Raw genomic sequence first — 22,537 nt, forward strand, 5'->3', positions numbered from 1 at the left:
AAAAATGGCCAGTGTATTTCTTAAACTATGTGGCTTGGACTATTCCAGAAATGGTCTATCAAATCAAAGTGAATTCTCATCCCCTGATATGAACTCCCCATTTCTGTTAGGACCACTAGACCTAAGCTTTGTGTTGAGTAACTATACAATAAAAATCTGACGTGCCTTTTTAAAAAGTGCTTCTCTGAAATAAAAATGGTAGGATTCCCTCATTCTCCAGCTGGCAAGTAAACTAATTAAAAGATTATCACATATTCTATTAGTGAGCAAGTCTTCCAATTTATTTTGTATTATATTTTGTTACTATAATCTTTATCTCCGTATTAGAAAAGTTAATGTGCTCACTAATCTAAAAAGTTGTAACACTGACAATAGACATCCCAGCAAGTGGAAATTAGCAGGTTCTGCTAAACTTGATAGAGGGGTAAAAAAGACACTATTTGAAAGAATAATGATAATACAATTAAAAAGTACATTCCTTGGTAAGGTTTATGTTTTCAGAAACACTGCTCTATTGCTTATAATAATTTTAATAACATCAACAATAACATTAAGTACCATCTGCTATTAGCAATGTTTTCTATGATAAAAAATCTCTACTAATTAACTTATTACTAAAAGTTAAACTCCCATAATTTGCCAAAATTTTGGTGCATTTCTTCAGTTAAGAGTGCATTTCAAGGTTTAAAAGCATTTGTTTATTTTACTCTTCTAATGGTATTTTGTCCTATTTTTAATCTGCACAGCAGATATTCCAAACTGAAATTGTGTTGTAGGTCAATCATTAATATTATAATTAATCCTTGCCTCAGAATTGGTACCTTTAAAAAATTTCCATATTGAAACTTCAGTTTAATACCTGAATTAGCCCACATTTGGTAACTAAAAATATTTTCTAATCAACCTCTAAAGCTGCATTTCCTGACGGCTATAATCCTAAATACAAGTTTGCTTAAAGGATTTACTTGACTTTCCATAATAAATTTAAATGGATATAAAATTCCATTGTGAGACAGAAGTGTCCACATTCTACAAAAGGATAAGAGACCAGATGTGTCTGTTGAAATTCAATGAAAATAACTGGTGTTTGGCTGTAGATGGTGAAAAAGAAGTCCCAAACAAGAGTTTTACATCATAGTCTCAGATTCTCTTCGTTGAAAGGGAATTCTAAATGTCCTCTAACCCAATCACCCATTTGAGTATTAAACTGTATCCATGACCTACAATCTTGTTTGAAAACCCAGTTGTTTCCAAGGCAGTCTATTCTTTCTTTGTATGGTTCTTTTCATTTCTTCACTGTGAAACATTAATACTTATTTTTATACCCAGAGTCTCTAGCTGGTGGAGAAAAGCAGGATATAACCCACTCTAGAAATGGAATATTAGCACAAAGTAAGCACTGGTTTGTTTCATTTAGTGAGCTGATGGTTGAAGCAGTTTCTTCTGGAATAGTTTATTGAAAAGTAGCTTCTCTATCTGTACTTGATAAATGATAATCATGTGGAAAGTTCTCCAGGTTCAGCAATTTGTCTCCTTTCCCACTTTTTTAGAAACTGACTATCTTGGGGCTACTTGCCCTGTGAGTTCCATATCTAGTTCTCCATTTCCTTTATATTAACAGGATTACCAGGAATTCCCTTGGATTATGGGGTAGAAAAGAAAACTGGACATACACCCATGAATTTGATGGAGGCCACTGAGGAAGTCAGAAACACAACTGAGTCTTAGAAGACCTGGATTTCTGGCCTTAATTTGACCATTAATGAGCTTTATAATCATGAGCAAGGCAAAGATTTCTCTGAGTCTCAATTTCCTTAACTCTAAAATGAGAATGAATATATGTACAAGTCAGAGTTATTGTGAGCATTAAAGGAAATAATACAGTCTATATAAAAAAAAATCTGAAACCCTTGATCTTTTTTCATTACATCCTTAAATTTAGCAGCAATGGAGCTGTGTAACCCTGACAACTTAATGGGAAGTAAAAGAGTTAAGACACATTTAGAATATGCTTAGAATGCACATGAACCAAATTTCATCCAATATAAAATAAGCTTTTACTGTAGGAATTTATCCCTTTTTCTCATCACTCCAAACATCTCAGGAGCCCAAGCAAACACTGAAGATGACATGGGTTTATGATACTAGATATAATAATAAAAGCAAGCAACAGTTGCTGTCTACTACATGTTTCCTATGTGCTCACCACTGTTTCCAAATGCTTTCTATATAGAGTATCTTTCATATTGTTATGGCTGGGGAAGGTCGAACACCCAAATATTTCAACTCTAGTGGTTTATGAAGAATGCCATTCTACTTAATGCCATTGGTGTCTAAACTTTTGTGTAGCCAGAAAACTGACCATTATATGGCTGGCTGGCCTTTTTAGAGTAAAACATATGTTAAGAGTACGTCTGTGAACAAACAGTACATTTCAAGGATTAAAGAACTGTTTTGTTGGGAAATGCATATACATATGTGCAGAAAACCTTAAAATTGAGCACATTATACTACAAATAGTCACTTCTAGAGGAATGTGACTGGTTATGGGGAGAGGACTTCTCTGGCAAAGCATGTTGTATTTGAGAGTTTATCCAAATTATTAAGTGCAGTGTATTTTAATACATTTCCCATGCTGGACTAAGCCTAGCATTTGCTTAAAAACTTGATGACAATTTTGGACTTAATAAGAGCACAGATAATCTATGAACATTGTACAGTCAGCTTTCAGGTTTTCAAATGAGAAAAAAACATGCTATAATAAATGAAGACATATTACATTTCAATTTTTTTCTTGAATGGTAATATCTACTACCTTTGATCATATATGGCTATTTATTATACCACATGAAATACTTGTGCCATAAATGATCAAAGGCAGTTGATGACATGGATTGCATAAAAGCCTGTTTCCACAAGAACATTTTTATGTCTCTGAACTGTGAGCTTTGTGTCTGTACTGTTTATTTTGGCACTGGGCCAGAGAATATCTAATTGTTCTGGATAGTTGTTTTACGTTCATATTTCTGTCTCTGCAGTGCTTTAGGAAACTCCTGCAGGACATGCCATGTGACTGAGACTTATGAGTGTCTTAGGAAGTACTCCTTAAATTGGACCCCTCAAAGCATCAAGTTTAGTGATGAGTGTACAGTACAGACTCAAAAGCCTGAAAAGCTTTTCAGCACACTGAAAGACTGTAACACAAAGATATTTTAATGACCACAAAGGCTAACTGAAAAGTTCCAATATGCTAAAAGCTTTTAAGGTGTTTTCTATTTAAAAATCTGATCATTTCTGTAGTCCGTGTACTTTTGTTAAATGCAATACCTAAAGTGAGTTACTTACTAAGGCAAACTTTTTGTTGAGAATCATCTGCTCCACCAAAGATGACTCATTATGGAAGAGGTGGGGTTGCATGTGGCTCCACATGTGAGGAAACCACCAGAACTCTTCCACAGACCCCAACAGATGGTCATCCCCTTCATCCTCCTCTTCAGTTCCTTTGAGGTGAAAAGAAAAGATAATTCAACTAATTCTACTTACTCTGATGGCCTATCTATCATTTATCTGTCTATCTATGCATCAACCAATCAACCATGTACTCTCATATAAGCATTTAAAAGATGTCATATATAACATATTTACATACATGGTTTTGAACATCAAGAAGCAAAGGAAAATCTGTTACTCTGCAAAATCAGAAGTAGTGATAAAATTCTTCTAAAAAGTAGTTAAACATGAAACATGAACATGAAATCACTGCAAGATGGAAATACATAACCATTCTCAAGGACATTAGAACTCTTAATTTTTAGCATCTTTATACAATTGTCTAGTTGAACAGGAAGTTATGCTTTTCTGCATCAGTTAACAAAAATACAGTTTGGAGAGAGTGAGGGTTAAAGAGAAAATGCATCTGAGGAAATATGAATAAGGAAATGTATAGTGATACCTCATTAGTGGATTATTTTGACCTGGGTTTTATATAACTCACAAATAACTCCATTCTTTGAGTTCTTCTTTATGTTTGAGAAGAACTTACTCAGTATTTGGAGAAAACCAAGGCTTGTATATATATAGAAGGAGGGAAAAGGTAATGTAGGAATTGTTATTGGGAAAGTTGGAGCGAAATGAAGAAAGGAGAAAGGTGGAAAGTCATGGAGAGGCGAGAAATGGTAAAGTCGTAGTAAAACAAGCTAAGCTTCTCCCTAGCAACACTCATGTCCCTCATGGTTGGTCTTTCTCTCAAGTTCCTGGAAGCAGACTCCTGGGCCTCTGTCAGGGAACTCCCATTTCCTTGGGTGTCAGTATGATGGTTGCACCTCTAATTTTTCATATTCTAGGCTTGTTTTATTTGCCCCATTTTCCCCTACCTATGGTTTAGTTGCGTGTAGGAAATTCCACAGTTCACTCAACTCATTTGAGGGAGGTACTAGTCTCATTTTATACTTTCCTCTGCACAGGAATATAAGGTGCCTCATCATGGTCTTGGCATATCATCAGATGGTATTACTCATCACAAAATTATACAGCCACACTTAAATCTCAGCCACACGTTGACGCCAACAAACTCCTAGAGCAGTGGATTCTTCCAACAACATGCTCTTCTCATATTCCCAATGGTTGCTCTGATATGCCTGCTTCAATAGGGCCCTACAGTCTAAAGATGGTGCAAGGACTGCTGCACCCTGGCCAGCCAACTGCACCCAGTGCCTGTCACAGCTGTCCTTTCATTCCTTTTCCCAAGAGAAAGCAGGCAGAGCCTTCTGGCAGGAAAAGAATCGGACCCTGTGATTTACTGTGCAATGGAAGAGATTTACCAAAGATAACGGTGCAGTATGAGGCTTCACAGTCTTTTTTATTTATACAGGAGGGAAAAGGACTGAATGACATAGAACGAGTGGAATAGCAAAGTCTTTCAGTAAGGACAGCCTGGAACTTCACTTTCACCTGCTTAGTTACTCTACTGACATGAAGAAAATTTTTCTTATATAAAGGAGCATCTTCAAATCTAGGCTTTTTATTGTCCTTATTATTTCCTTTTTATTATACACTCATTTCACATTAATATAGTGAAGCAAGTATATGCTTTGGAATCATAAATTTTAGTTTAATTGTAGGTTCCAATACATTTGAATTGAATGATTGTGGAAAAGTCACATAGCACCTGTATCACAGAGATAAAAAAGATGGATGGCTATACATATTTTATTCTTTTGGGAGAAAGTTCTGGCACATATTGCAGGTGCTCTATGATTCCCCTTTCCTCTCCTCCTGTATTCTCCACTCCTGGTTTCCTTGTGTCTCTTCCATGTCTCCTTGAGTATTTTTTTTTTTTACCACACCTTAAAAAAGAATGGGGGTGGGGGTGTCGGTGTCTCACCTGAGTGTTATGTAGCTGAGGGAGTATTTTGTTCAGGAACTTACCAAGCCATTATATTAACTGTTTGGTCTAACATTGAACCACCGAAGTCAAATATTCCCGGAGTTTCTGATTGGTTATCTTACAGCTCAGGGAAACATGCCAAAGCAGAATATGAAAGAATAGGAATATGGAGCCAGGAGTTTAGGATCTCTAATTACCCCCAAACAGAGCAGGGTTTTAGGTCCTGCTACTTTTCAGGTGGTAGAGAAGAAAGGCTTGGTAAAGAGGCATGTGGTAGGTGTGACTGGTGCCACGTAGAGACATTGTTTGTTCTGCATGAGGGGTAATGTCATTAGTTTGACCCACAATTAAACCTCTCTATTTATGGCCAAGATATTCTCCTGTTGTTTCACACTGTGTATTTCTTCAGACCAGCAAATTAATTAAGATTACAGTTGGTTACTTGTTGCAGTTTTACTTCCCCACACTGAGAAGTGGTCGGTAGTCTTTTTGGGGCTCCCAAGAATCAACCCCTGATTTCCACGTTCCCTTCCATGTGAGTGTGGGTAAAGTTGGCTGAATTCTCTAGTTGATGAGAAGTCTCCCATCCTATTGCTTTTCATCTCTATTCCTTCTTACCTAATAACTTCTATCTTTTCCTGCATCTGTACTCCCATCCCTCCTTTATTCACATTTCTAGTTGGCCTTTGTCCTAAGTGTATTTTGATTAGGACAGAGCTGGGGACCTCAGCGTTCTTTGGAAAGATGGCCCAGGCATTTGTTTCTGAAGAACGTGGTGAAAACTGCTATAAAATATTCATCCACTGAGTCACGCAGGAGTTAAACAAATGACGCCTGCTCTCTGACAGATTTATCTCTATTCATAGTAGGCATAATTTTATTCCTTTCCTTTTTTCTTTATAGAGCTGTCATATCTGATTTCATTTAATCCTACTTTAGGGATGTTTTACATTAGAATTAATTATATTGAGAACAAGTGTCTGTTACTTATTACTTTATACATTTTGATAAAAAGCAGTAGAAATTCATTTGTTCATAGCTGTACTGCCCTGATCTTTTGCCACCTCATCCTCCCACTTTCCCACCTTTGTCAGAACTGATGGAGGAGAGAAGAACTATAACTCAAAATCCCCAATTTTAAGTGCCATTCTTTTAAGATGCCACAAAGCTCTCTGAAACTTTTGATACTTATTACAAATTATTATCTGTTTGTATTATGTAACTATTTAAATAACTTATTTCTCTGCAGTATTTCTCCCCTGCCAAACAGGAAATGCCTGATATTCAAAGCCAAGATTGAGACTTTATCTTGTATCGAGTGTTGTGTTAAGTACTTTTCAAGCATGATTTCATTTAATTCTCACAACAACTCTGTGAGGTAAGGGCCACTGCCAATCCTATTTTACAGATAAAGAAATTGATATTTGGGGAACTTTGTCCCCCAGCCACTGAGAAGGTTTGGGCAGAATCTGAATTCTAACTCATTTTAAGCGCCCCTAAATTCAGGGTCTTTAATTATTCCTTTTTGGCCAAATGTGGAATTTACAAATGGAATAGCACTTAAGCAATAAAACATAACACTTCAAATTGTTCATTAATTCTATGATTTAATTATTCATTTGCAAATACTACTGGTTCTCAAGGATTTGGAAAAACATATGAACCTAAAAAACTTATAGAAAAGGGAACGAAACCTCTTGCCATTCAGCTTCCCTAATAGAGGATTGCCAGTTAAACAATAAACAAACCCAATGTTTCTGAAGTACTAGTTTTGGCCTCTGACAAACCTAGGGTAAGGCCTGTTTTGATACTTAAGCAGCTACTTGGCCTTGCCACCCTCTAAGATTTCATTGTCTTATCTAGAAAACAATGGAGCATATTCTTTAACTCCTGGGAATCAATGAGAAGGTCCCTGAAAAGTGCTTAGCAAAGTACCAAGAATATAGTGATTGCTCATAAAACAGAACTAAGAGGTTTATTTTATCTTTCTCACAAAAATTACACAAACCCTCCCAAAATGGAGAAATCAAACAAGCTGAAGCTCTCTCCCAAAACAAAGCCACTGTAAGGGTGGTGTGCTTTTCTTTTTCCCTTTGAAGACTGAGTAAAGGGGATAGAATTTTTAATAGAAAAAATAATTATTCATTTAGAAAGGAAGACAATGCAATTTGATTAAGCTTTACAAGCTCTAACTTTTGATAGAGTTCAGGGTATTAAATTTTATAAATATTCCTATAGAAAACACCGGCTTCAGACAACACTGACTACATTTTTTGTGAAAGCTTTCATATCATACATAGATAAGGAGAACACTGAGAGTTCTGGCCTCACTTTCTTCCTGGGCTCTGCCTTCCTAGCAGAGGATACCTTTTCTGAGAGCTGTGGGAAGTCCCCAAGTAAGGGCAGAGAAACCATCTCTTACAGAAGAGGTAGAAAGAGACGAAGTGGCAGATTCACTCTCCAGCATTCATCATTGAACAGAAAAGTTGGGTTGCCGGAAGAGTTTGCTTCTACATCTTGGGCTGATCTGGGTGGCTCTGATTTCACCACTATCGCTCTTTCCAGACTCTCCCTCTCTGCCCTGGACATACGACTTACTGCACATGTCCTTTGCTCATCATCCATGTTTTTCCTTATCTGAAAAGTAATTCTAATTTCCTTCCCTCAAAGGCCATCAAAGAATTCAAGGGAACCTCCCTGAAATTGGAGCATGTGAAGGAAGAGGTTGTGGACAATCTTCTCGTTTCTTAAGCTCCACTCTGAAATTCAGTACCTCTACTGCTGTAATTTTGCTGGAGCGATGAGGTGAATCTCTGCAGATAAAGAGAAAGCTCTTCCCTCATGTGCCTCTGCCAGCACAGCAAAACTTTTCTATAAACCAGGAATTTACAACAGATTTCTGGGTCTCCCTTTTTGAGGCTACTGTAAGGACAGTAACTCATTCAATCAGGAAACAATCTTCAACTATGGTCATGAGGCTCCTAGTTCTTAATATTTAAGACAATTACAGCAAGAGTGGATTTCATACATTGAAGAGCATCCTACCTTAAGGTTACACTTAAAACCTGCAAAAATTCTCAAATTGAGATCCCAAACCCATATGTAATTGTTATATGGAATGTATTAGGGTCAAGTCCCATGATTATATAACTTCCATAGAAACAAACAGAAAGTCACTTACTCCAGAAGTACAATACTATGCCTATATAAAAATGAAATTATCATTTATGCTACTTATGGGCATATAAAAGTTATGTTAAGATGAGTGCTATACAGATAGAACTCTCATCACAACATGCCTACTAAACCCTTGAAGCTAATAAATACATACGAAATACCTCATGCACAGATTACCAAATGAAAAGTTGTAAAAGCATTTGCCATTGTGCAAAAGTACTCTATAAATTTATTTAAATATAACATTGGCTGAAAAAATTGCTTTACATGTTCACTTATTTAAATAGCTCTCAACACACACATACATATGACACAAAATTCAAAAGACATAAAAGCAATACAGTAAATAGTAACTCTCCTTTTCATTCAGTTCCTGCCATTCAATTCTGAAATCCTCTTCTCCACAGATTCCCATCCACACCAGTTCATTCTAAAGCCTTTCAGAGATAGTATACATGTATTTAATAATTATGTGACCTGGGAAATTACTTACCCACTCCATGACTCAGCTGTGTAGATTTTACCCTCACTCTTCTATACCAATGGTAGCAAGTTCTAATCACTGTACTGTACCTTGGTTTTTCAAAATATTTTTCAAGAACTCTTTCCTTATCAGTTACATTTGAAGTTGCCTCGGTCTTTTTAATGAGTGCAGAGTATTCTGTTAAATGGATATACCATTATGGGTGTAATTTTTTTTAACTCCTAAAAATACAGATCGATTCATTCCATCATGAAATTGTGTTCAGCTATCCTCAGGCAAGTTATTACGTATTTGATCATAGAACTATAGAACTATGTTTGGGAAATAAACTTTTTAGTAATTCTTAATATTTAGAGTAATTTCCTTTCACAATATTTCATTTAATAATATAAGAAGACATGTCAGATTTTAGTCTCTGACAGTTCATATAACTACTAGTAGTTAAAATAGAGGTGATTTTACTTTCACCCATTCATTTGTCCATTAATTTGGTTGTTTTTCAACAGGTACCTTACTAGTTGCTGGTGTCATAACAGTAAAGCCTTCATGGACTATTTATTTTAGTGGGGGAAGAGAGACAACAGGTAAATAATTAAAAAGCAAAGTGCATTCAATACCCACCCATGATAAAACTCTTAATCTAGTAGTAGAAGGGAGCTTCCTTAAACTAATAAAGAGTATCTACAATAAAAGGTGAAAGACTCCCCCCTTAGAACAAAAACAAAATCTGTTGGAAGAGTTTCCCTTGAGATCAGGAATGAGGCATGAATCCCACCATAACCACTTGCATACAATTTAGCATTGTGGATCCGAGCCAGAATAATATACAAGGAAAACAAACAAAATTCATAAATAAAAGAAATTAAAACATTTTTATTTCTATTCAACATTTATTCTGTATTCAAAAATTACATGAGCGTGTTGTGAAGAAAATCTAAAATTCTCCATAGACGCACTATAGAATTAATAAATCAGTTTAGCAAGGTTGCTGGATACAAGCCTTTTTACAAACCAGCAACAAAGAAATGGAAAATAAAATAAAAAACAAGACATCATTTACTATTGCATCAAAAAACTTATACCTAGAAATAAATTTAAACACTACAAGGATTTACTGAGTAAAACTAAATATGTTAGAAGAATTAGAAGACTCAATACTTAATGTCCATTTTCACTAAATTAATTTATAGATTTAGTGCAATCTCAATAAAAATTATAGCAAGTTTCTTTGTAGATATTGATAAGCTGATTCTAAAATTTATACATAAATGCAAAAGACCAAAAAACAGCCAAGGTACTTGAAAGGTGACGTGCAAACATGGAGGACTTCCACAGGTAGATGGCAGTAGTAACTACAAAGTTACCGTGAATAAGACAGTGATGGGGACAGATCAGAGGAGCAGGAAAGAGTATTAAACACACACACGGCCACCTAATTCACAACAACGATGATGCTAAGGTGCTCTGGGGAAAGGACGATCTTTCCAATAACTTGTGCCAGTTAGATACCTTTATAGAAAAAGGAAGATACCCTAACCCTTGTTAAGGTATTGGAAAATATTACGTACCCCAGAAAAGCCATGTTTTAATTCTGATTCAGTCTTTTGGAGATATCCGTTTCCTTTAATCCTGATTCAATACTATAGGGTGGAAACTTTTGATTAGACTACCTCCACAGGGATGTGACATGCCCAATTGTGAGTGTGTTCTTTTGTTTCTTTTGTATGCTATATGGCGGGGTCACATTTCATTCTTTTTCCATGTGAATATCCCAGCATTGCAACACCATTTGTTCAATTTTTGTTTGTTTTGTTTTTGGGAAGTGCATGGGCTGGGAATCGAACCTGGGTCTCCTGCATGGCAGGTAAAATTTCTACTACTGAATTACCCTTGCACCCTCATGTTCTTTTGATTACATGGAGACATGACTCCACCCATTCTAGGTGATTCTTGATTAGATTACTGGAGCCTTTAAAAAGGGAAACACTTTGGAGAAAGACAGAAGCCTCAGAGCTAACAGAGAAGGCAGATGTAGACTCTTAGAGAACAGTTGCTTCAGAGAACAGAGACATGGATGTTTGGAGCTGCTTGGAGCCCAGCAGACATTGCCATGAGATATTAAGTGAGCCAGAACCCGGAGAGAGCCAAGGGAAGCCAAGAGATGAAAGTCAGCCCTGGAGAAGTAAAGTAAGGAACCCTCAAAGGAACAGAGGCTGAAAGCAACAGAGCCCAGGAGCAAGGGACCAGCAGATGGCTGCCACATGACTTCCCAGCTGACAGTGGTGTTCCTGACCCATTGGTCTTTCTTGAGGGAAGATAACCTCTTATTGGTGCCTTAATTTGGACACTTTCACTTCCTTAGAAATGTAAACTTGTAATTTATTAAATTCCCCTTTTTAAAAGCCATTCCAGTTCTGGTATATTCCAGCAGCTTTCAAACTAACACAACCCTCTATCACATACATACAGAAATTAATCCAGATGGACCACAGATTCATAAATTTAAAGAATGTAAGGAAATATTTCATGATCTTGTGGTATGCAATGATTTCTTAGACAAGACACAAAAAGCTAACTTTAAAGGGGGAAAATTGTTAAATTGAACAATGTTAAAATTAAGCATTTCTGTTCATCAAACAATACCATTAAGAGAGTGAATAGAGAGTTCACACAGGGGGAAACAGTATTTGCAACATGTATAACTGACAATGGACTCATTAAGGCTATATAAAGAATTTCAATAATTCAATAAGAAAAAGCAGATAACCCAACAGGGGTGGGAGACAGGCATTTCACAGAAGAGGATACCCAAATGTTCAATACACATATGAAAGAAGCCCAGTTTTATTGCTCATCAGAGATATTTAAACTAAAACCACAATAAGATATCTCTACATGCCCACCAGAATGGCTAAAATGAAAAAGACAAATGATATCAAACATTGGCAAGGATGTGGAATAACAAGAATACGCATATACTGCTGGCAATGTAAACTGGTATAACCACTTTGAAAAACCCATCGGGATTTTCTGTTAAAGCTGGTTATGAATATGTGATATGAGCAGTTATTCCAATCCTGGTTGATAAGCAATGGAAATGCACACTTATGTCCTCTGAAGGACAGGACAATGATGTTCAAAACACACTATTCAAAAAAACTGGAAAACAATTTGGCCATTCACTATAGGATGAAATGGATACATTTTGTATATTCAAACAATGGCATACTACAAGGCAATGAAAAGGAAAGAATCACAGCTACGTACAGTAACACCAATGAAACCAAAATAATGCTGAACAACACAAGCTGCATACAGAAGCGTGCACTGCAGGAGCCCTTCCATACACATCTCAAATCCAGGCAAAACTAATTTATGATATTAGAAGTCAGGGTAGTGGTTATTGTTGTGAGAAGCTAGTGACTCTACTGCTGGGGAAGGCAGGGTGTGCTGTGGTCTTCTCTTTCGGATCTAGATGTTGCTTATACAGCTGTGTCCACTTTGCGAAAATTTACTGAAAATCATATTATGATTTATGCATTTTCATATGGTATGAGTAAAGTATAATTTAATCAGTAAAAGAAAGCCCATTAGAATACACTGTGGGGAGTAAACTTGCAAATTACTAACATTTCCTACAGTTAAAAAACAGCGTGTTAAATGGAGTTGATGATGTGAAGAAAATGAAGTAGGGGAGGGGCACAGAGAATGGGAGGGACTGCAGGGTGTTCAGAGAACGCCTCACGGAGAACAGCTTTTCTTACCTGTATGGTAAAATTTCCCTGAAAATCCCAGGTTGAATGTAAAATTTGTGATTTGTGCCCGCAAAAGATTCTGCGTATCAAGCAGGGCCTGAAATACATAATTTAAAGAAGTACATCAGGTAGAGCATGGTATTGAGAAGTTTTAAAAATTTATCTCTTTTTTTGCATTCAGAACATAAAACCACTCATTTATACAAATAGAGTTAAGTGATAGAAAGCAGTTTCTTTATCACTTTAAGACTAAAGAGATGCTTTCAGGATTTCATAGCATACATTCTATTATTTTTATCTTTTATCTTGCTGCAAATTGGCAAAAATATTGGCTAGAAAAAAGAAATTAAATGAAAAGTTTATTCTGTATGAATCAAAGGAACGAGTGTCTAATACAGAAAATACATTTTACTCAATCCCTAAGGGATGTAGATCACCAACTGTCAACAGAAGCTACTCAAGAACATACGTTAGAAAGAAACAGATTGTTATTTCTTAAATACATATTTGTTTTTCACAACACAAGGCTTTTTAAATCTTTTAAGTCTGAGATTCCCAAAAGATCATGATTGTTCTTCAAAAGAGGATTTTATGGTGAAGAAAACCTCCAATCTGCCCTTTTATTTAAAAAGAGAATCAGGGTGCGTGGGTGGTTCAGTGGTAGATTGCTCGTCTTTCATGCGGGAGACCCGGGTTTGACTCCTGGACCATGCCCGCCCCCCCAAAAAAAGAGAGTCGAACAAACAACCTTACTTCTGATATGTTACGATGCTTTGAACCAGGGTTTATATTGTTATATCCTTTAAAGGATTTACTATGCTATATATATTTGAATATTTAGTGGACTTTTTTCCTTTCTTATCCTTCTTTTCTTTCTCATTCTTATTTAAATTACTATTCTTGTATTTCTTCCCTCTTCTTCCTCCCTCTCTTCCTCTCACTTCCCCCATTCCCCACCCCAATCACACACACACTATCCACACTTTGGTAGCTGAGTGCCCACTCCAACCAGGCAGAAGATAACTGTGAATATTGGATTAGTAAAGGATCTTAGCCAACACTTATTTTACACATGCACAAATTGAGGAAGCAAAGATGGGTTGCCAATATTTACAGTTAGAATTAGTGTTAGATCCTGTATTAATGATACATTGCCTGATTCCAGATTAATTTCTCTTTTTACTCTACCATACCATCTTCTCTTTTCCCCTTTCCATCATGTCCATGGTGTCTGTCTGCTTAGGGAATGTACAGACAGGTGGTGTTTTATTCAGTGATTACCCTACAATTTTAACTGCAAGTGCAAGTGATTTGCCCTGTTGTGCAAAAGCAGGGAAGAGGACTTCTGAATACCAAATTTCAATTAATCTGACCAATGGGAAGTTTTAAAAATTATGTGCCTAGTTCTTCTTTCTTTATCACCATTCTATTCATTTGTGAGCACAACTGAATCACACAAGATGTGTGTCGTGATGACACTCAAAGATGGAAGATGGGCCTGTTCATGGATTTCTGTATCTACCTATAGTAGCAAAAGGGGTTAACTGATGATAATGGCATCAGCTAGGGATAGATTAGGTCCTGCTCTTCCAAGGTTGGGTAGGGGAAGTTTGGCCAGTTGAGTAGTGATGACGTGAGGATGCAGCTTCCAGGTGGTACACTGGACCCTAGTATATGGAGGTATGGGGAGAGATACCTCCTGAGTGTGAGTCACGAGCCTTTCTCTGTCCTTACGGAAGGAGCATCAGGTAGGGAATCTGAAGATACAGATTTAAACTCTAGTTCGGGAACTTATAGTGCAGTCACCCAGACCACCAGCTCAGGAGTCAGACTGTCTTAGTCACAATCCTGGATCTGCCACTATTTGACTTTGGGCCTCTTATTAAACTTTCCAAAGCCTCAGCCTCTTCCTTTTTAAAGCAGGGGTGATAATAATTACCTTTAAGCAATTATTGCCTTTAAGCAAATACATGAGATCCTGGCAGGGTGACTGGCACAGAGTATGTACTCAACAATTAGCAGTTGCTGTTCCTCTATTATTGCGGCTGTCACAAAGTCCATATGACCTCTCTGAACTTCTCTTCTGTAGAGATGCTTATCTAACTCACAGAAGGATTGTAAGGAAGATAATAAATGCAGAAGTGCTCAGGAAACTTTTCTAAGTGCCATAAAATTTCAGATGTTGCTAATATAATATAGATATGGCTCCACCTCTACATCTCATTGACTTCTTAAAGTCCTTCTCTATTCTTTTATTTACCTTTGTCTCCTCCTATCTTTCTTCATTCTTTTTCTGCTCTTCATTTATTCTCCACAACTGAGCATTCCAGTTGGCTCTTTCCGTCATTCTTTCCCCTTAGATCATTCCTTCCTTTTTTAAATGTACTTTACTCACTTTATGTCATTGTCTTATGTTTTGGTGCTGAAAATAGAGATTGAAAACCCATTTCAAAATGATTCCTTGTGGGTTCAAAACTTTAAACTTAAAATTGGGTAAGTTGGACCTTCTTTCTATCTCTCTGGAAACGAATCCCCAAACTAAACTTGAACTTTGTTTTGTGACCCTTGATTTCTTTCATTATTTCTTTCTTTCTTTCTTTATTTTTTGCCATGGGTAGGCTCCAGGAATCAAACCCAGGTCTCCAGCATGGCATGCGAGAATTCTGCCACTGAGCCACCGTTGCTCACCTAATTTCTTTTTAAATGTATACTTATGATACTTGATAGGGAAAAAAGCCAACAAAACCAAACTGGCCCTGTTCTGAGGCCAAAGAACCTAAATAAAGTACCTGTGAACTAACCTTTTATCAAACTAGAGTACATTGATTCAAATTAATGAATTAAACCTGATTTTGCAGGGATGAGTTGGGATTTTACATATTTATTTGATATTCTAAAAACAAATAAAAGCATGAGATGTACTGAAATAGAGGCAGATACTAATATTTGTCTATGTATGAAAAGGGGAGTTTATTCCTAGATGATATTTTATATGCTTAAGTTAAGCTAGGAATACTCTCTTATTTATATTGCTTTCATGAAACAAATTTTGGGAGTTTCTTTGAGAAAAATGATATATGTTCATTCATTGTTCCCAGAATTTCAAAATATGCTTAGTAATGGCCTGTTCTATGCAAGAAGCTCAAGCTCCTAGCAATATTATTAGAACAAATCCTTTTTAATTAAATTCTTTATTACTAGAAGGATTTTATTTAGCAGCATATTTTTCTACTATTTCTATGAATAGTAATTGTTACTAGAATGATTTTATTTAGCATAATGTTATTACCATACTATTACTATGAATAAAATGTTATTAAAATGATATAAATTATACTTTGTTTTACTCTCTATATGCAATCTGCCTAGAATCTTGTGATAGTATCTCAAAATCTTATCATAATAAGCTAAGCCAATTTTCCAATGCCACATTCAGAAAACCACATATATTCCGGATAAGCAAATGTTTGATCTGTAGGGCACTTTGGAGGTGAAACCCTAAGAACATGTATGTCTACTTTCAAAAATGGTCTGATTATTGAAAAATGGAGCTTTTCTCTTTAAGTGTTCCAGAACACTGTATTTATTTAGTAAAGCCAGTTTGTAGTTCCATGTGTCAGTAATTATTTTTTTTAAATAACATTTTTTTTTCTAATTAAAAAAAAATAAAATCAGGTGGTGCAACAGTGGCTCAATGGCAGAGTTCTCGCCTGCCATGTCGGAGTCCTGGGTTCGATTCCTGGGGCCTGCCCATGCAAAAAATAAATATATAAAAATAATATCAACAAACCTACCTCTCAGTTAATCTAAGTTATTATTATGATGAGATTTCTTCCCATTTATGTCAATGATTAAATATACTGATGTATATGGAGATACATGGATATATAAGGAAATGAAATGGGAATCATAAAAACAAAAGTTAGAGCTGTATAATTAGGAACAAAAACACAGTTTAAATCTTGACTTTTTCACTTGACAGTACATCATGAGTTTTCTCCCTGACATTAAACTTCCCAAACCAGATATTCTAATGAATAAAGAAGACTGCATCAAATAAGTGCACTATTATTTATTTGACCACTTCCTCCTGTTGTGTGCATTGAGGTTGTTTATATTTTTTGGCTAATGTAAATACTGCTCTGTTTATCAATACATTATTTACATGGCAATGAAGCAGGTATTTCTGTAGCAGATATATTTGTTTCTTCAGCAAAGCAAACTCTGAAGTAAATTTGAGAATGCTTATCAAAATATTAAAAGCGAATGTAGTATCCAATTAAAGTGATAAAATAATTGCACTTTGAATACAATTTAAAATGAAAATTGAGCTATTTTCAAAATTTTTTTCAAATTTGAATATGTGTGGTATGCCAATGACTTCTTAGTTTTTTGAGATTTAAATCTGCAAAACCAAAAAATGTTTGCATGCAGTGGCTTGTTAAAAGCAAAATAGATCTCATTTAAAGAAATTGAGCTGGGAAAACTGAGCAAAATGGGTACTTTTACGTATCTTTGGATTTTTTCCCCAAGTTTCCTTAACAGAATAGAATGAATACATTATTAGGCTAAATCAAAGAGACTAGTTAAAAGTAACTGCAAAAGTTTCATATGGGGAGTTCATCTTAGTGTTCCATTCTTTGGGAAACAACCACTAATTTTTAAAAATTTTTATTTGAGCTTCCTAGATTACATTTTGACTTGTTTTCATCAGTGAATAAAGAGCTTAACGAATCAAATTAAAGATGGGGGAGAAATTTTAGTGCTAAGTACAGTTTTTCAGCAGCAGCCAAAATATTGTGTTTCAGTGCAGAACTTTAAGCATTAATATTTCTTAAACCACATATTAAAAATACAAAATATAAACAATATATCTGTGACTGCTGAACTGCTAAACTCAATGACAACAATAGGACAACTAGTTAGGAGGCTCCCTATCTGTCCATGTATTTGTCTACACATAAACACACATGCATGCACACTCAGGCATCAGTGAAAGAGATCATTATTTCTATTTTCAGAGATGGTAGACATGATTTACATAGTTTAAGGGACCTCCCCTTGGTCACAAAGGTAGTAAGTGCTGAAGAACTGATTTAAATAGGGATTTTGGATTTCAAATCCAAAGCTCACTGCTTCTGTTGTCCACAGAAACAACAAGGTTAGGACTGAACACTGTTGTCATCAGCAAACAGAACCACGGTGACATAATACCCCGGAAGGGAATGAGAAATTGCAAAACCTAAAGGTATGGGAGTCGAGGGGGCTACGCTGGTCAAGCAGCACCAAGCACAGCTAGGAATACCTACTCACTGGTGCTCAACTGATCATCTGTGGAGCTGGATCACAGGATTCTAAAGGGCTCTGAAGTGCTGCAAAGGTCACCTAGGTGTCTCTCTGACCACATAGAGAACTGGGAACATTCTAATCATAAGAACTGTTCCCAGATAAAGAAAATAGAGAAATATGCTGGAGACAGCTTTATTACTAGAAGGAGGGTATCTTGAACGGTTAAGAGGGAAGACAGCACTAGAGGAAAGTCATGGACAAGAAGTGAGGATCCCCTTTACTGTTTGCTCTGCCTACACAGTGATACTGGGAGTGAAAAACGGAGATAAGGAAGAAGTGCAAGAAAGATAGGTGGGCATGTACAGAGCATACTTGGACAGTTAGGTGCAACAGTATTTAAAACTCTGGGCAAAAAACCTAGAGACATATCTCTGCACTACCTAAGTTAACATCTGTAACAGTATAGCAATCACTCAGCTCTTAGATGTCCATACTCTAAGTGTATACATTAAAAGAAGGAACCATGCTTAACTTCAGATATAAAGCCCAAAGGTTAGAGTAAGTTTTCCATGAACCCTATCATATTCAGGAAAAGGAACAGGCAACTTTTACATAGGCATTTGCACCTTATAATGAAGTATGTTAAGGACTATACTGCTTCCTGTTAACACTGCCTTAAGCCAAGGCCACTATCTGCTGGCTGCCCAGTCCTTGAACTTGGCCCGACCAGGATGGCCCTGATGGATGAGCAGCAAATTTGGAATGAGAGTGAGTTGGGACTTAGACTCTGTCATTCGGCTGTGGTGAAGGCTTGGACAAGTTACCGGATCTCTTTAAATCACAGGCTTTTTTTTTCTTTTATAATACAGGGATAGTAATATATAGCTTGTAGGTTCAGTATAAAGATGAAATGAGAAAATGGATATACGGCCCTAAAACCTTTCCTAGAACTTAGAAGCTGAGTTTAGCTCTATGAATGGCATCCTTTGTCCCTTCCTCGGCCAACTTTAAAAATTCCTTATCATTCTATCACAAAATTCCATCATCTATTTCTTCCTGTTACCTGCCTGGAGAAAATTGTGGCATATACTTAAAATTTTTAACTGTATTTTCAAGTAAAGCCATAGTGCTTTAGGAGTCATCTTAGAGAACAACTATGTACTGTTCATTGCCGCATCCCCAGTGCCAAAAATTAAGGATTTTAAACGTAAGAGGAAAATGATTCAGTTTTTGCGGAGCTTTGCATTTCTTCCTAAGTGACTTTAGTGAATTCTCCACTCCACCTGAATGTTCATGTATTTTATTGTTTGTACTGTAGTAACAGAGTAAGGACCAAGGTCTGTGTGAAAATCAAGGGAAAAAGAGTTACATAGTAATCCGGAATTATTTCTGTTACATATTTAAACTTGTCCAGAGCACACAGTATGCATAACCTGCAATTTATACCAGTGACGGATAGTTTTGCTAAAACATTTTTTGAAGTGAAACTGGCAAATGATATATGAATGTGAAAACAGAAAAGTACTAAATAAGTGTTAGTCTCACTAAACATTCAGTTGAAATTTCATTGCACATTGCATTTAGCTTATGGTTGCTATGCTTAAATAGACAAAACACAAATGCACCCTTTTTTTAAAGAAAGAAACATAAAAACTAGTTGAGTTCCTTAAAATACAGTGCCTTTACAAAACTATTAGTTCTATCTCACTCATTCAATTATACAGAAAAGGGTTGTTATGTGTTACTACAGACATAATTTAACGCCTTGGTAATTTAAAAAACTTTGCTTCTAGCAGCAAAGCAGACATGGAAGCAGAGGTATAGGATCTCATATGAGAGGACTGAGGCATCACAACTTACTAGCCATTATTCCAAAGCAAATTAGATTTCCTTTAACAGTTGCAGAGGTGTGTAGGAAAACCCTTAAGTAGCACATCTCTATGCTTAAGAAGTAAAAATGCCAACACTTAAAAAATATCCAAAGCACTAATAAAATGTTCCTTACCTCCTACATCCCCTGAAATAATCCTTCAAGTTATATGTTAAAAACAAGACGTGAAGCTTGTTCCAACTGAGGCTGAACTGTGAACTCCATGAGGCAGGGACTGGGTGCCGTTCACTGCTGCATCTCCAAGACCCAGCACGACACAAGAACAGGACAGCGGCAAGCAAATCTTTTCCGCATGGCGACATGAATGAGTTTCTGATTGCTCTCATGGGGCAATAAACTCATAAAGACTTAAAAATAACCACTGTGGGACATTCCTTTACTATATATTTTTTTCACTGTTTTACACCTTCCTGAAGAATTTCAACATAATTCAAATTCCAAAAAATGTAATTAAAATTTTTGTTTTTAAATTACACTGAAAAGTGCTAAAATGAAACCATATCCTTGGTTCAATACTTTGCAAACTTCTATGTACCTGACAATCACCTGGAAGCTTCTTAAAATGCAGATAGGGTGCACGGGTGGTTCAGCGGTAGAAGGCTCGCCTTCCACGCAGGAGACCCGGGTTCAAATCCTGCATCATGCACCCCCACATGCCTCCTCACGCCACCACCACCCCCCAAAAGCAGATTCCTGGGTCCTAACCCATGGCTCTGATCAATAGTGCTGAAGCAGGCTGTGCCAGTTTGAATCTGTGGTGGACCCCAGAAAAGCCATGTCGTTTAATCCTCATTCAATACTGCTGGGTGGGGGCTTTTGATTAACCATGGAGTTGTGGCCCACCCAATTGTGGGTGGTAACTTTTGATTAGGTGGTTTCCATGGAGATGTGTCTCCACCCATTTAAGGTGGGGTTGCTTACTGGAGCCCTTTAAGAGGGAACCATTTTGGCAAAAGCTTTAGAGCCAGGAGAGTCCATGCAGCCAGAGACCCTTGGAGATGCAGAAGGAAAATGCCCTCAGAGGAGCTTCATGAAACAAGAAACCTGGAGAGAAAGCTAGTAGATGCCTTGTTCACCAGGTGCTCTTCCAGTTGAGAGAGAAACCTTGAGTTTCATCAGCCTTTCTATTCCCAACAGATGCCCCATACCCTCATGCTAGCTTTGAGAAAACTATCCGGAAGGTAATCTATTGTTGGTGCCTTAATTTGGACATTTTCATAGCTTTGCCTTAATTTGGACATTTTCACAGCCTTAGAACTAGAAGCTTGCAACTTAATACATTCCGCTTTTTAAAAGCTGTTCTGTTTCTGATATATCACATTCCGGCAGCTAGCAAACGAGGACACAGACCAGCACATCCCAGGTGATTCTGATATATGTGACAACCCTCGAAGAATCACTGCTCTATTCCTTGGTAGTTTCGGGTAGTTTCTAATTTATTCATCTATAGGTCTGCTTCCCTTCTAGCTTACGAAATCTTTGCTGTCCACTTCCTAGCACAATTCTGGTACACACAGGCATTCAGAAAATCAATAATTATATGAGCCAAGGAATGATTACTGTAAATTCTCAAATCAGAAATATGCTGGAAAAAAATAGAATAGAGGCAGTTCTCACTATTCATGTTAGCTATGTTCTGTAGAGTCACCACAAACACTGAATGAGCAAATATTGAGCCCTGTTCCTAAGGGAAATACAAGGTCAGTTTCCTGCAAGGCTCTGATCACAATGGTTTCAACAACCAATCAAACGTGACCTTGTTTTATGTGTGTACCTGATGAAGGACATCTTATTTAATATATATTATTGATTCATTAAAATTGAATGCATGAGATTTTTTAGGTTTTAAGTTTGTCCAGAGTGATGCCCCAATAATTCCCCAATAAATAAATAAAAAGTGATTTGAACAGTGAATAAAGAAGTATTTGCAAGATTCCCTTGGGGGAATGGTGAGAAAAACGGGAAAATTCAACTTCCCCATTTTGAGAATTCCTGATATTCTCGCAAGCAGTGGGGATAACAAAATCAATAAGCTGAGCCCTCAATCTTGGGATTTGTTCATATGAAACTTATCCCCACAAAGGATAGGCTAAGCCTACTTAAACTTAGGCCTAAACCTCACCCCCAGAGAGCCTCATTTGTTGCTCAGATGTGGCCTATCTCTCTCTCAGCCAACACAGCAAGCAAACTTACCGTCCTCCCCCTTTCTACGTGGAACATGACTCCCAGGGGTGTAAACCTCTTTGGCAGTATGGGACAGAAATCCTAGAAGGAGCTATAACTCAGCATCAAGGGATTAAGAAAAAAGAAACAAAATAAAGTGCTACTAGCTGAGAGATTTCAGAGTCTAGAGGCTATCCTGAAGGCTATTCTTACACATTATATAGATATCCCGTTTTTAGTTTAAGGTGTATTACAGAGGCTAGAGGGCAGTACCTGAAAATGTAGAGCTGTGTTCCAGTAGCCATGTTTCTTGAAGATGATTGTATAATGATATAGCTTTCTCAATGTGCCTGTGTGACTGTGAAAACCTTGTGTCTGATGCTCCTTTTATC

The 22,537-nt window shown here is 36.8% G+C and overlaps 1 protein-coding gene across 2 annotated transcripts in view; it reads right to left on the bottom strand.

Annotated features, from left to right (window-relative positions):
* The window catches only part of LOC143668006 (bifunctional heparan sulfate N-deacetylase/N-sulfotransferase 3), a 205,788-nt gene that overhangs the window by 108,125 nt on the left and 75,126 nt on the right, over positions 1-22,537 (bottom strand). For both annotated transcript variants that reach the window (XM_077142447.1, XM_077142449.1), the window contains exons 3-4: positions 12,812-12,899; positions 3,346-3,500 (exon numbers count right to left, since the gene is read on the bottom strand). In XM_077142447.1, coding sequence (XP_076998562.1) covers positions 3,346-3,500; positions 12,812-12,899 — 243 coding nt within the window. The remainder of the gene's footprint in view (positions 1-3,345; positions 3,501-12,811; positions 12,900-22,537) is intronic.

Source organism: Tamandua tetradactyla, chromosome 24 (genome assembly GCF_023851605.1).
Source record: "Tamandua tetradactyla isolate mTamTet1 chromosome 24, mTamTet1.pri, whole genome shotgun sequence".
In the NCBI taxonomy this organism is placed as follows: Eukaryota; Metazoa; Chordata; class Mammalia; order Pilosa; family Myrmecophagidae; genus Tamandua; species Tamandua tetradactyla.